The sequence below is a fragment of the Borostomias antarcticus genome, assembly GCF_949987555.1.
Source record: "Borostomias antarcticus genome assembly, chromosome: 4".
Classification (NCBI taxonomy): Eukaryota; Metazoa; Chordata; class Actinopteri; order Stomiiformes; family Stomiidae; genus Borostomias; species Borostomias antarcticus.
Window position 1 is genome coordinate 22,229,428 of NC_140237.1, and position 13,617 is coordinate 22,243,044.

General features: G+C 44.2%; 1 protein-coding gene across 1 annotated transcript; it reads left to right on the top strand.

The window, feature by feature from the left end:
- The first annotated feature begins 584 nt into the window (after positions 1–584).
- Positions 585–7,427, top strand: slc39a1 (solute carrier family 39 member 1). The gene is made up of 4 exons (XM_084436743.1): positions 585–888; positions 1,998–2,128; positions 4,157–4,465; positions 5,917–7,427. The coding sequence occupies exons 1-4, from the start codon at positions 774–776 to the stop codon at positions 6,268–6,270; spliced, it is 909 nt and encodes a 302-aa protein (XP_084292869.1). The 5' UTR covers positions 585–773; the 3' UTR covers positions 6,271–7,427.
- The last annotated feature ends 6,190 nt before the right edge of the window (positions 7,428–13,617 follow it).

A 13,617-nucleotide genomic window follows, 5' to 3' on the forward strand; every position in this document is an offset into this window, starting at 1 on the left:
AGAACATTTTCAGATGATTTGAATATGATGTTGTATGTGCAGTTGATTGTGTACGAAATTAAAATTCAACGTGGACTTTTGTAGAAGATGTAGCAAACTACTAGTCTGGGTCATGGAGGTCTGGGGCCTTTCTCGTTCGGTGTTGTTTCGCCGGTCTAGAGCGGAAGCGCGATGACGCATCGCATAATCATCCGGTCTGGACCGGAAGAAGAACAGTTGTAATGTTTTTACTGTAGGCTGCACATGGTGAAGTATCGAGTAGATAACATTCGCGATGGCATCACCAGGCATAACACCGACGAAAATTGTAAAAGAAGATGCGAGGAGAACTACCGGTTAAGGAAAAATAAAGCAAGCGGATGTTGGAGGCGGGCTCTACAGGTTCGAGTCGGATGATGGGGCGGGCTTAAGGCAGTGAAGTAAATAGACACCCCGAGGAGAGACTGATGACGCGAGACTAGCAAACCACTACTCCTGCTCATAGTGGGCGGGGCCAGCTCAGTGTTCATCCCACCTCGAGACCTCTGATCCCAGCAGGGTAAACAGGGCAGAGCATGCATGCTGAACATGGTCGTAAACGCAGCTGGCTGGAGTATATATACATATCGATGACCAAGTTCATTTTAACTTTCAGAAATATACGACACACTTCAGCTGGCTGTAGAGGTTTTGTTTGCCTCTGTTCAGGTGCTCAGGAGTCGCCTAACGTGGGCTAGCTAACTATTTCGCATCTAGCTCTAACTTAGCTAGCGACCCAGTAGATCGAAATCGAAATGGACTACCTGTTACAGGTTAAAATAGGCGCACTCATTGGTGTTCTACTTCTAACACTACTTTTTGGATTTATTCCTGCTCGGTTGAAATGGTTCAGGGACACCAGCGGAACAGGTAGGTAACCTTACTAAAACAATAGCTAGTTTAATATATGTAGCTAACGTGCAGCTGTTTTGTTGTGTCAGTACAGTAGCTGAGCTACAGAATCAGTTTCAAACTGTGTTGCTCTCCCCAATGCTGTCACATGACTATGGGCGGTTTGTATTTCATTTTCATTATCTTCAGGCAGCTATTGCCAAGGATAGTGGAACCCTCCAAATTAATCTAATTGTATGCCTGATAATCTTGTGGTCGCAATTGATTTAGACTAAGTTATAATTCTTAGGAGAATAAGTCATTGAGGCAGGACTGTCTACTCTACAGAAGAGTCACCTGACCTCTCGCTTAATCCCATCCTAACAACAAAAACGAACATTATCTGAAAGCGGAATTCTCTGATTAATGCAATCTTCTTTTAGAAACAATGCAACCCTCTATTAGGTCAGATATTTGTCTCAAGTAATGGTGGTGAATGGGAAGGTTGCAGTTTTGTATTTTATTGAGAAATCAATAAAATACAAATACGTTTGAAGTCAAGACCCTGCTTCCACTGCTGTCTGCCTCTCCAAACCGCTGTCGTGTGGGCTAGATGGCTAATGTCATATCGAAAGTGAATAACATTTTTGGTGATGACTGGGGCTTTTAATGTAACAAGAGTATTATCAGGCTGCAAAGACAGTGATCTGTCTTTATGCTGACGTTAGCCTAATCATTTTCACTTCTGTTTGTGCTACAGCTCTCAAGGTCCCCAGGGACATTAAACTGGGCTATGTTTCTGACTGTAGTGGATAGTATCAGATTGTTTGATCATTGCTTAATTTGAGGCTACCAATGCTTTTCCTTGCTGCATTTCCCTTGACTACAAAGGTTGAGTGTTCTCGTTGTTTTTCAATGACAAGTAGTCATTTTCATTTACACATGATGGAAATAAATTAAGCCTAGTAAATGGTCGCCCATTAGATATAGTAGAAATAGACATTCACAGATAATTAATCATTAGGCTACATGATTTATGACAATATAAAATCAGAAACAGCAGATCAAACGACCCGATACGGGGGAAATGCTCCTGGTATCGGAACAACAAGCTAGGTCTGAATGCACCCTAATTATTTGTATTGCAGAGACCCATCGAGTGGTGCTGAGTTTGATCAGCTGTTTTGCCGGAGGCGTCTTCCTGTCGGCCTGTCTGCTAGACATCATCCCAGACTATCTCTCAGACATCAGTGCTGTGTTAGAGGCCCAGCAGGTGAAGGTGAGTGTGTCCCCCCCAACTCCCATCGCTAAGACAATATGAGTCCCCCAGCTTAGGTGCAATCTCTAGCTGTAGTTTAGAAAGCAAGCTGTCTCCACCAGGGTTCATCTCTGTCCAATCACGAACACGCCAAGGGGCTCATTCATCAGCCAAGTCATTTGTGTTTCTCTCAAATGTTTGCCTCTTACAGGTGAGATTGTTTTCCGGTTCAAGATTTCTCTTGACTTAAAGGTGTTAGGCCCCTGCGTGACTCCAGGGCTCTAAAACAGGCTAGAAAGATTGCGGCCAACCCCTCTGAAACACTCCCCTCCGGCAGGAGGCTGAACTCACACCATAAAAACAACTTCTTCCCCACGGCCACCAGCCTCATCAATAAGGCTTGTGTCCCCCTCTGACTGCTCTCCCTGACCCTGACCCTCCTGCTCTACTTGTACATAGCTCACATCGCACACACCATGGGCGTAGAATTTAGGGAGGACACTGGAGACATCTACCCACCAATATTCAGAGACTACTGAATTGTCCCCCAGTAATAATTTGGTACACAAACGCTTAACACATCTCCTTCCCTTCTCTACTAGTCCGGCCTCCCTAGCCCAATATCGCTAATAGGATTGGCTTGCCATTTCTTGCTAACGTGTGTGAGGCTGGCTGTAGTAACCGTTAGAATTTGGTTGCGCGGCTACAAAGCTCAGAGCATCTGTCAACACTACAGTTCTGTGCACATAAATACAGGAAGATCGTGTCTCGTATTGATTCAGTATTGAAAGTGTATTTTATTTTTCAATACAGGACAATCACATATTAACAGCAACGACTTCCCCAAAGACATATTACCAAACCAAGGCCCAGGAGCCCCGAGACCTCAGGTGGCCCTTTGCATTTATTGTTGCAGGGACAGCGATAGAAATTCAGGGTGAGATTCCTTACACAAACATTAAAAAACATTAATTTTTTGAACAGTTTAGCGACCTACGTCTTTTAAAAAAAGAGAGAAGCTTGTGTGGGCTACATATTTTCTATAGCATACTCGTTAATCTAATGGGTGGGAATGTAGGCTACCTTTGCATAGATAAATGAGTAGGCTATAAAACTAGTCTATAGAGGGCACTATTAAAGTTTGTGAACTCGAGACAGATCACACAGGTGCAGGTCACAAGGTCAATTGGTTCAATCTGTTTGATCTTGACAAAGAACCGTACATATTAAGCCGAGCAGCGAAACAAAAGATCAGAAAAGAAAAAGAGTCAAGGCAGTAAGATGCTTTACAGCAGGTTCCTCTCATTTCCAGTTTTTTTTAAGAAAACAAACGATGAGAACAACAGTGTTGTGGCGGAGGCTGTAGGGGGGTGGGGGGAGTTGGTACTGGGAGGGGGGCCCTCTACACGTCCAGGCCCAGGGACCCATTTTTTCATCTGTGGACTTGACTATGGACTATGGACTTCTATGGACTTATCTAATATTGCAAACGAGGCTCACTCGCGCACTGAATTGCATAACGTAAACAAACCAGACATGTAATGTTTAGATAAGTTAGGTTTTTTGAACCCTATCAGTTGTTTTTGTTATGTATGCAGCAAGTGCACATGTGGGCCAAATGCATGATCAGCAGTTCAGGAGGTTGAAGAACCAGCCATCAGGATAATTCGATCTGAATGTAGCTCAAATGTATGCTTTTTTAAATTTTATATAGTGCAAAAAACATTTTTGCATTAAATGTCCCCACCAAAGCTCGTCAAAAATACGTCCTTGGCCCACACATGTCACACACACTGTATAACGTAAACATTGCACACACATTACACTCTGTACACTTACTGTATGTACACTCATCGCACAACATTTTGTATATTGCATTTTGTATTCACATTTTGTTTCACTTTGCTCATTTGCACTGTCCTGTCTTTGCATTGTCTCATCTTGTCCCTGTCTAATGTGGTCTCCATCAGTGTTATGCACCATTGACCACAGCAAACTGTTGTAAACTACAGGGCGATAAACGGTTTCTGATTTCTGTGTTTCAAACAGACCAGCTTCCCTCTAGCAGAGTTCATCATGGCTACCGGCTTCTTCGCCGTCCTCATTGTGGAGAGGTTGGTCCTCAGCTGCCGCCAGCACGGAGGGGCAGACGGGGAGAGAGCCCCTCTCATACAGGCCAAAGGTCACGGGCACGGGCATGGGCGGTCCCCGTCCACTGACCTGGAGGGCAGCGGCCACCACGTCCATGTCGACCTCCAGGCCCACTCCTCCTTCCGCTCGTTCATGCTCTTCCTCTCCCTGTCCTTCCACTCTGTGTTCGAGGGCCTGGCCATCGGCCTGCAGACCTCCGACTCCAAGGTAGGAGCAAAGCAAGTGAACCGCACAGCAGCTGGCTGCAACATAATGTCATTGAGGGTAAATGGATGGTAATGGACCGCACATATTTATTTTATCGAAAGCACTTTTCAATGGCCTCTCATTGATTCACACACACATTCACACACCAATGGCGGCAGCTGCCATGTAAGGTGCTAGCCTGCTCATTGGGAGCAATTTGGGGCTCAGAGTTTTGCCCAAGGACACTTCGACATAAAGGGTTTCCCTCCGCAGATCAGTCTGGACTTCCAGCTATATCGAATGATTTCTCTCCGATTATTATTATTTTATCATGATTATTTTAATTAATTTATTATTTAAACTCAGCCATTAACAAGAATCAATATCAAACACAACAATTAAACAAGAACAAGAGTATGCACTAGCATACTCACTTCTCACTTCACTTCTTCCGAGTGAATTTGGCAAAAGTATTGTCACGCTGATTGGCTGAAGGAGTTAGTTTGTCAAGGCAAGTACACCCGCCCACTGAAAATGTTCAAGATCAGGGGGAGGCCGGACTGATCTGCGGAGAGGAAGTGAAAGTGAGCTCGCTAGATCAGGATGGTTGGGCTGAGGACAAATGCACTTGTATGGTCTCTCTGTCACGAGCTGCCTGTTCTGCTGCTTGGTCAACCAGAGTGTTACCTCGACTCAAACTCCATGAGAGTGTCCTTTGACCTTAACCACTGTCACCTTTTGGAAGGCTGATGGCCTCCATGAGCTCCCTAACCAACTCTCCATTTAACTTTCCCTTGTGGAAACTGAGGGGATGAATCTATTTGTTAACACATCAAGGCCCAGTAGGGGTAATCCTAATTCAGCAATGGTTTCACAAGGCCAGTTTCACATGAGGTCCCTCACCTGGTGTACAGTACAGTTTCATAGGTTCAAAGGTTTAAGGTATAAAAATTATATTATGTCTGCTAGTCTATACAGTAGACACAATACATTATGTAGAGAAGTCAGTGCACACATTACCTATATTGCACCCATAATGGAAAGACCGCAAACTGCAGGCGTTGCTGTTCACAGCTGAATGAGTCAGAGCATGTGACTGCATGGGTTGTTCAAAAGGGGAAGCAAGTTAATATCTATGAAGTCCTTTCTCCCACATACCCATGCTATCATCCCTCTGCATGTTTCGTGTCAGCTGACTCTAATCCCCCGAGCTTGGGAAGGAAGCTAAAGATATTTGCCCAGAAGTTAATTTTATAGTTTGTCAGCTGACTCTAATCCCCCGAGCTTGGGAAGGAAGCTAAAGATATTTGCCCAGAAGTTAATTTTATAGTTTTAGGTTTGACCATATTGAGAATGAGAACTGTTACGGTTGAGTTGATGTGAGTTTATTCATTTTCCACTACATTACTTAGTGGACGCTACATTAGCTGGCGATTGTGAAGACTACATTTGTATCTGTCTTGTCCTTCCAGGTATTGGAGATCTGCATTGCCATTCTGGTCCATAAGAGCATCATTGTTTTTAGCCTAGCACTGAAGCTGGTCCAGAGTGCCGTCCGGCCTATCTGGGTGGTCACCTACATTGGCGTATTCGCCATGATGTCACCCCTGGGTATCGCTGTGGGCATCGGCGTGATCGAGGCCCAGCTGACGGAGGGCGCCCTGATCCAGGCCATCTTGGAGGGGCTGGCCGCGGGTACGTTTATCTACATCACCTTCCTGGAGATCCTTCCCCATGAGCTCAACTCCCCGGAGAACCAGCTGCTCAAGGTGCTCTTCATCCTGCTGGGCTTCAGCGTCATGGCGGGCCTCACCTTCCTGGGCTGAGAGAGTGCCACCCGCTGGAACGACTGACCTAGCACCACTTCGACATAATGGGACTTGGAAGTCTCCATGGCTTGTACTGAGGTCCCTGTAAGTCCCTCAGGAAGAGGCCAACAGACCTTGACTTTTTGAGGGACCTCTGTCTCACTCTGAGCAGAAGATCTGATTCACTGTTTTTATCTGAAACGGGTGTGTGATACACTAGTTGGTATTTTATGTTTTTATCATGTTTTTTATATTTTATTTCACATCAAATGGTTTACGCACTTTTACAACTTTTTTTAATTTTTTTTAACAGAATCAGTGTTGACTGCTGAAAAGAGAGGGCTAAAGGTGTTACAACAACTGACAAAAATAGCATCAATTCCTCTCTATCTGTCCAGATCAGTATTTGCATACATTGTGTTTGCACTTTTTTTTTAAGCAATTCAAATGTGAAAGAATTGTTGCTACTTGGGTCCAACAGGAACACAATTTGAGCCCCTAGGATTTGGTTGGTTTTATAATGATAAGTGACTGGTCTTACCCAGCTTACAACTCCATGTTTGTTGAAAATACTCTTAAAAATACTTTGTGAATTAGTATGCCAAAAGAACATTACTTTGCCCTAAAAAAAAAGATGTGTATTGAAAGCATGCAAGGAAATGCACTCAACCAGGGCCTGCTTATATTTCAAAGACTTCTGTATGGTACCACTGTTGTCTAACACTATTGTCTGCAGAATCATATGTGTCTAACATGTCAGTTTGTGTTAAGTGTCTCTCTTGAAGAATTTATGGATGACTGTGTGCCTTACAGTGAAATCAACGAGTGTGTGTCCGGTATGAGAGGAACCACCTCACTATCTTCAGTATGTCACCACTTTGGTGAAGGTAAAACAAAAGTCATACCACGGTATGGTTGTCCTCAGTGCTGCTGTGTTTGTGGGAGGTTAATATAAAGCATCTGATCTATCACTCTGTCGGCCACCTGAGTGTTTCATCTGTGAGCCGATCACCGCCAGGTCCTTGGTGTCGCTCACCGAAGCTGACTATACAGTTAGCAGAGCTGTCCATTCAGCAGATTCTAGGGCCCTGTTTGGAAAACTCCTATCCTTGATGACTCATATCCTCGTGATGATAACAGCTCTATTGATGATATAGGAATATCTGAAATGGAGCTCAGCACTCCCTCACCCTTGTGCAATTTCTCCCCAGGGGTCAATAAATTACCACTACTACTACTACTCCTCCTCCAGTCTCTTCTCTGGTACTGCAGTTGAAAAATGATCTTAGGTGTTGCATGTAGTGTATTTAAGGGAAAAGGTGTGATTATGGGAGTATTATTTAGTCTTGTGACTCACATCTTCGTGTATGGGTTTATGTCATGATGTGTCTGTTGAGCTTCAGCCATACAGTACATAGGTGTAGTAGAATAATAGTGAAGTCTATTCATTGTGCCACTAGGTGGGAGTATCACACTCGCTGTGCTGTCTGTTGGCAGTGCATGCGGGGTATGCTGGTCAACCAGCTGGTCGCGAGATCACATGCTGTCAAGTGGAATGAAAGATGATAGTGACCAGGCTGTATGAGAACAGGGCTCATTAAGATGTCATCTTCTACTGCATTTCCAAGCATGATATTGTCAGAAATGGGGTTATAACTCCCCGAGACCGTGCTTTGTCGGTGAAGGCGCTCATAGAATGGAGCTGGGGGTATGGATTCATCGTCGGCGTGTTCCTGTGCAGCCATCCAGAATCTGAACCATAGACGGGTCAGAGCAAGCTGTCCAGTAGAACCAAACCTTCCATAGATAATGCCCTGAGCTCTCCAGCCCCCTTCCATGTGCCGTCAGGCCACACAGCCTACCGTAGTTCAGGAGCGGAGCGTCCGTGAGCGGGGATATCTTACATAATGCGTTGATGCAGTGCATAGGGTGACATAACAATCGTGACATTCATGGCCCGTAGCAGAGTGTCCCTCGATCCGTAGGTTACTATATTCATAATCATCCATAGAAAGGGATTTTGTTGAAGCCCCATGAAGGTAAAAAGGGGACGATTCATGAGGACCCGCTAATGAGGGGCAGTGCTGATAGAAGAACAAAGGGCGAGTCCCCTGCAGATGCCAGGGTAGGCTATTGGGGGACCCGAGGGGCCCCCGGATCGCCGGCCGCGTTTGTCTGAGCTCAGAACAGCGGGGTTTCGGTGTGCATGGGACCGATGTGTCCTCCATCGTTCACACACAGCTCATTAACAACCACATTCTCCGTTCTATATAGCGCCTACATTCCCGTGACCCCCACACTCTCCACCGCGGCGTCAAGCCAGGGATGCGAGGGTGGCCGTGGAGTAACGTCCATCCACATCACCCAGCGTGAGACGCATCCCTCTTTGACACACCTGGAGTTGGTGTTATATGGTCCAGCATGTTCTCAGTGCTTAGAGTCTCTAGACTAGAGGACTGAAGCTTCATGAGTCTAGACTACGTGTGTAAAGGACAGTAATCAAATTTCAGATGAGGCTCTCATTCTCCCTCTCTCTCACTCTCTCTCTCTCTCTCTCTCTCTCTCTCTCTCTCTCTGCAGAAAACTGCACCTTCCATCTACCTACCTCTAGGCATTTCACTGATGAGAAAAAGCCTCACTACCCATTTAAAATGACCCTAGGGGATCTGTAGTGATTTTAGTGCTTTCCCATTTAACTGATGAGCATGTCATCAACATCACCTCTTCCTGGAAATGTTGATCAGAGTGAGTACGGTTTAATAAGGTGTCAGGCTGTGTGTCCACCGACAAGCTGTAGCATAGACCAGTGTCAAGCTTACAGCTCCTAGAGCTCATGGCGCTAAAAAGCGCTTGGAACACAGCCCTCGTCTGTAGAGCGCTGTAGAGATCATTTGTAAATAACGAGAAAACAGCGCCAGCTCTAACCCTCCAACCCAAATGGTTATTCCTGATCACAACATGCATTGGCGATTTTATAGGGGGGTTTAAAAAAAAAACACAACAAAAAACACTTTTTTTTTTTAATTTTTTTTAACTTATTAACACAATTATTAAATACATAATTGTGGTTTGTACCAGTTTGTGTTAGATCATCATTCATTTTAAAAGTGTATTTATTACTTAAACTAGGCTACCTTCAAAAATATATATATATTCATAATCCACTAATGGCACAACTCGTCCGTCGAAAAAAATGAGATCTGACTGTACTGCTCAGTGCTCAACAAGCTACAACTAGCCAACCTGCTCATAATGGCAAAAAGAGCTATAAAAACAATTTACCACTTCTTCATAAAATAAAATAAAATCTGGCAATGCTAATGAAGAAGCTACCACTCGAAATTACAGCGCAGCAGGTGCAATCGAATGCAGAAGTGCCCCAGAGGCTATCGGAGCTAGCACTAGCACTAGCAGCATCACCATCGGCGAGGAAGCTAGCACCAGCAGGCAGTTGCAGTTTGATGTTGTGATGTTGGGTATGGCCTAGTGCTCGGTCATAAAGTCATATTGACATGCTCGTGGTGTCTAGATGAAGTTTGATGCGTTGTACATATTGAATTGTCATACGGATTTCTCATTAGCATACTGTTCACAACTGGTATTCTTTGTAAATAGATGGGACGAGACGGCAGAACAGTTTGTTTGTTTTTAAGTCAAAATGTTGCCCCCCCTACTCTCAGAGGGTAAAATCGCCTATGACAACATGCATGGATGAATGTACATGCCTATTCCTCTGTCTCTACCTCTGGGTTTTTGTGGTCCAGGGGGTTTAACCTCCAATTCTGTTTCATTAGAAAATGGAACGCAGCACGGAATCTCCACATTACTCACGCCAACTGTCTTTTGACCGGTTGACATTGAGTGGTTTTAAATTACGTAATTATGGATGAAAATATAATCCTTAATCTTGGTCCAAAACAGCTGGGAGTAGGAGAGCGGGGCGCGTCAGACCATTTTTTTGCCTTAAGCTTATTTATTTAAAAATGATTTCGGTTTTATTATGAATTTTGCTATACATGTATACCTATATCTGTTGGCTACAAAAGGACATCAAAACGAGGTTTCCAGCACTTACCAGTTTCTTATAGTTTTGCCAAAAGTGGCGGATGTGAAAACGGTCCAACGCGCCTCATGGGTGAGGCGCGTTGGACCACGTAGTGGGACGCATTGGACCAATAGTGTACATTGCCTTAAAAACCCATGCAAATAACATTATCTAAGTATGTGCTACATACATGTTTTTTTCACTACCTGAATGCATTATTTATACTGTTAGGTATTTATTATGTATAGGTCTAATAATGTAATGTTCTATACGATATTTGCTCCTATATTTAGTATTTATTTTATCATAAGCCTATGTATATAGTTGTATTTATTATGTCTGTATATAGCTTGTATTTATTTATTGTATTATAGGCTAATGTATAGATTGTTGGGTGATGATTTCTATGAATATCGAACTCATAAATTAACTATTATCTCCTGAATTAGGCTACCTGACTTGGGCTTAACCCATGAAACATGGCAGATGCCGTCAGTAGGTAGTCCCTCAGCTCCCTCTCCTGACTGAACACTTGACCATGGCGAGAGTAGCCAACATCAGGGAGCCGTGTGCTGCCTGCCTCTTGCATGTCCCTCCTCTTTTTAAGTAGCGTAACAGGGAGACGTGACTGATGGAGTATATTTTAGAGTATCTTCCTCTCTCCACTTCTCTGGCTGCCAGCTCAAGCACCTCCCTGGCCACTTCTCTGTCGGTCTTATGTTGCCTATTTCTCATACTGTGAATAAAAGTAAAGAAAAATGGCTAGTAATGCATGATGATTGAATGTGGGCCGCGTTGGACCACAGTGGTCCAAAGCGCCCCAACTACTGGAGGCTAGCTATCTGGCTAGCTGTCACTCAGTGCTATGTAGCATGAAACACGATAGCCACTAAAACAGTGATTAAAATGATATATGTTTGGATTCTGTGACATGTATACACAAGGTATAAATAAATAAAAAACTAGCATAAAAAAAATAAAAATTACATGGGTTAAAACAGATGATCGGCAAGAAAATGTTTAAAGATTTTCAAAAACTCCCGCCGACTTCAGGATAGGTTGACGTGACGTAGAGAGATGTGTTCACCAAAATATGTTTGTGTAGCTACAACAGATCACCTCAAAAGCCCCGCGGTCTGACGCGCCCCACGGTCTAACGCGCCCCGCTCTCCCCTACCTCTGAGCAGGAGGGGTGTTCACAGGGGGAACTTGTGGTCTGCTCTCAACGGTGGTCTGCCCTCATGTGACCAGGCGGAGAGCTATGCTGCTGTCCCAACCCCTCCACACAGCACACTGGCCTAGGGGACACTCTGGTGTAAGAGGGCAGCTACTGAGACCAGACAGAGTCTTCACAAATAATGATATCAATCTTTCCGCCAAAATGGCGGTATGGAAATCTTAGGTCGCTCTTTTAAATACTTGGAGTTTTCATCTTGGATTTTTTAGGTCTGCATGAATGATTCTGTCAGCATGGCTGTTTTTGGACGCTTGTCAGGAAGTGCGCATGGCCACAACATTCTTCAGTGCACTTTAACCCATACTTTTTACTTGACACTGACAATGTGTTTGTTACTGGTGCGTTTAGGAGGTGGTTCATTTCTGTGGGCTAGTTCTGAGTTAGAGGTCATACTCCAGGGTTGGGGGGGGTGGTGGGTGCAGGTCTTGGTGGGCTGATAAGCTGTGTTGCCTGCTGATTCCCATGGTATTTCTCCTAGCAGGATGGATATCTACTGTACAAATGTACCTCTGGGTTTTGACAGGATGGTGCAGGAGATATTGCTTCATTGACCCATAGGGTCATAAGAAAGTGGATTTGATTTTCACAATAATAACTCTGATTCTGAGAACCATTTCTATTTTTCTGTCCCCCCTCTCTCTCTCTTTCTCTCTCACCCTTTCTGTCATGTATATATTATGTAAATTAGTCACACCCTGCTCTCAGTAATGCAGGGTGACACTTTAATCCCCCTCTGAGTGACACCCCACCCCTCATATCCCCCCCTTCCTCTCTCTCTCTCTCTCTCTCTCTCTCTCTCTCTCTCTCTCTCTCTCTCTCTCTCTCTCCTGTATGCCCCTCTGCTACTCTCAGCCTCTCTCTGTCAGGTTCTCTCTCTCTCCCTGTCTCTGCCAGTCCAGCTTCCTGTGCCAAGGACTAAGGTAAGACTCTGCAGCGGAAACATCCTGGTGTGTTTGCAGTTATGTTGCGATATACAACCTGATATCATGTTCCATTTTATAGTTACAGTATTAAGTTGAATGAATGGACTGATTCTACACACTGGCGACTGAGGCTGGGGTGTGATAGAAAGTTGGAAAATAGGAAAATTGAACCATTTGACAGGAATAGATGGCATTGTCGATCTTGATATTTGATAGATGAACTGATATACCTTCACAGGATCAGTTATAGAACATGAATTATTCAACTATGTTGCATTATATTGTGTTGTGTGCACCACTGTATTTGTTAGATATGAGGGTTTCCATAGAGCTGCGCTCAACTTGGTCAGAGTTGAGCATGAGCATGCTGTTTGTGAGAAATCATTGTTGCATTTGACAGATTTCAAAAAGGAGAAAATATTTACATTACATTACATTACAGTCATTTAGCAGACGCTTTTATCCAAAGCGACTAACAATAATTGCATTTAACTTAGGAAGAGCCAATGTACTACTACTTGCCAGAACTCACAAGTGTATCTTCTCTCTAAAACAAGTGACTAAGAGCATAATCTAGTGCTGAAGGCAAAGTGCAAGAATAGCAATCTAAAGTACAGTGCAATATAATATAATACAATATTATTATTATTATTTGCGACCAATGCAGCAATCCAGAGAACAGGCAGGAATTCAGAGATCATTAGTGGGATTCAGATTCCGAGTGCTCCTTCCCTTTGTAACTCAGATCAGACAAGATGCTTGAAACAGGATTAATATCCAGCATAACCCTTGACCCCCTCAGACCCACACCTACGTTTGTTTTCATGGGAACCAAACTGGATAGGCTGTTGAGATTAATAATAGTAAATACTGGTGACGAAAACCCATTCGATGTAGGGTTTGAGGAGTGCACAGTGACGCGTTAAGTAACTGCTGGGCCCCTCTGTTCCATCTCCTCTCTGTTCCAACTCCTCTCTGTTCACAGTGTTGGTGACGCCGTTGCAAGACCCTGTGACCATGGCTGCTGTAAGTTCCCGTAGCAACCATTCAGAAGGTTAAGCAGCCTGGAGGCCAGTCTGTTTTAGCTCCGGCCGACCTCTCGTTGGGGGGCGTTTGAATGTCAGAGTGTGTTGCTGGTCAATGCTCTTGTTGTTGTGTGG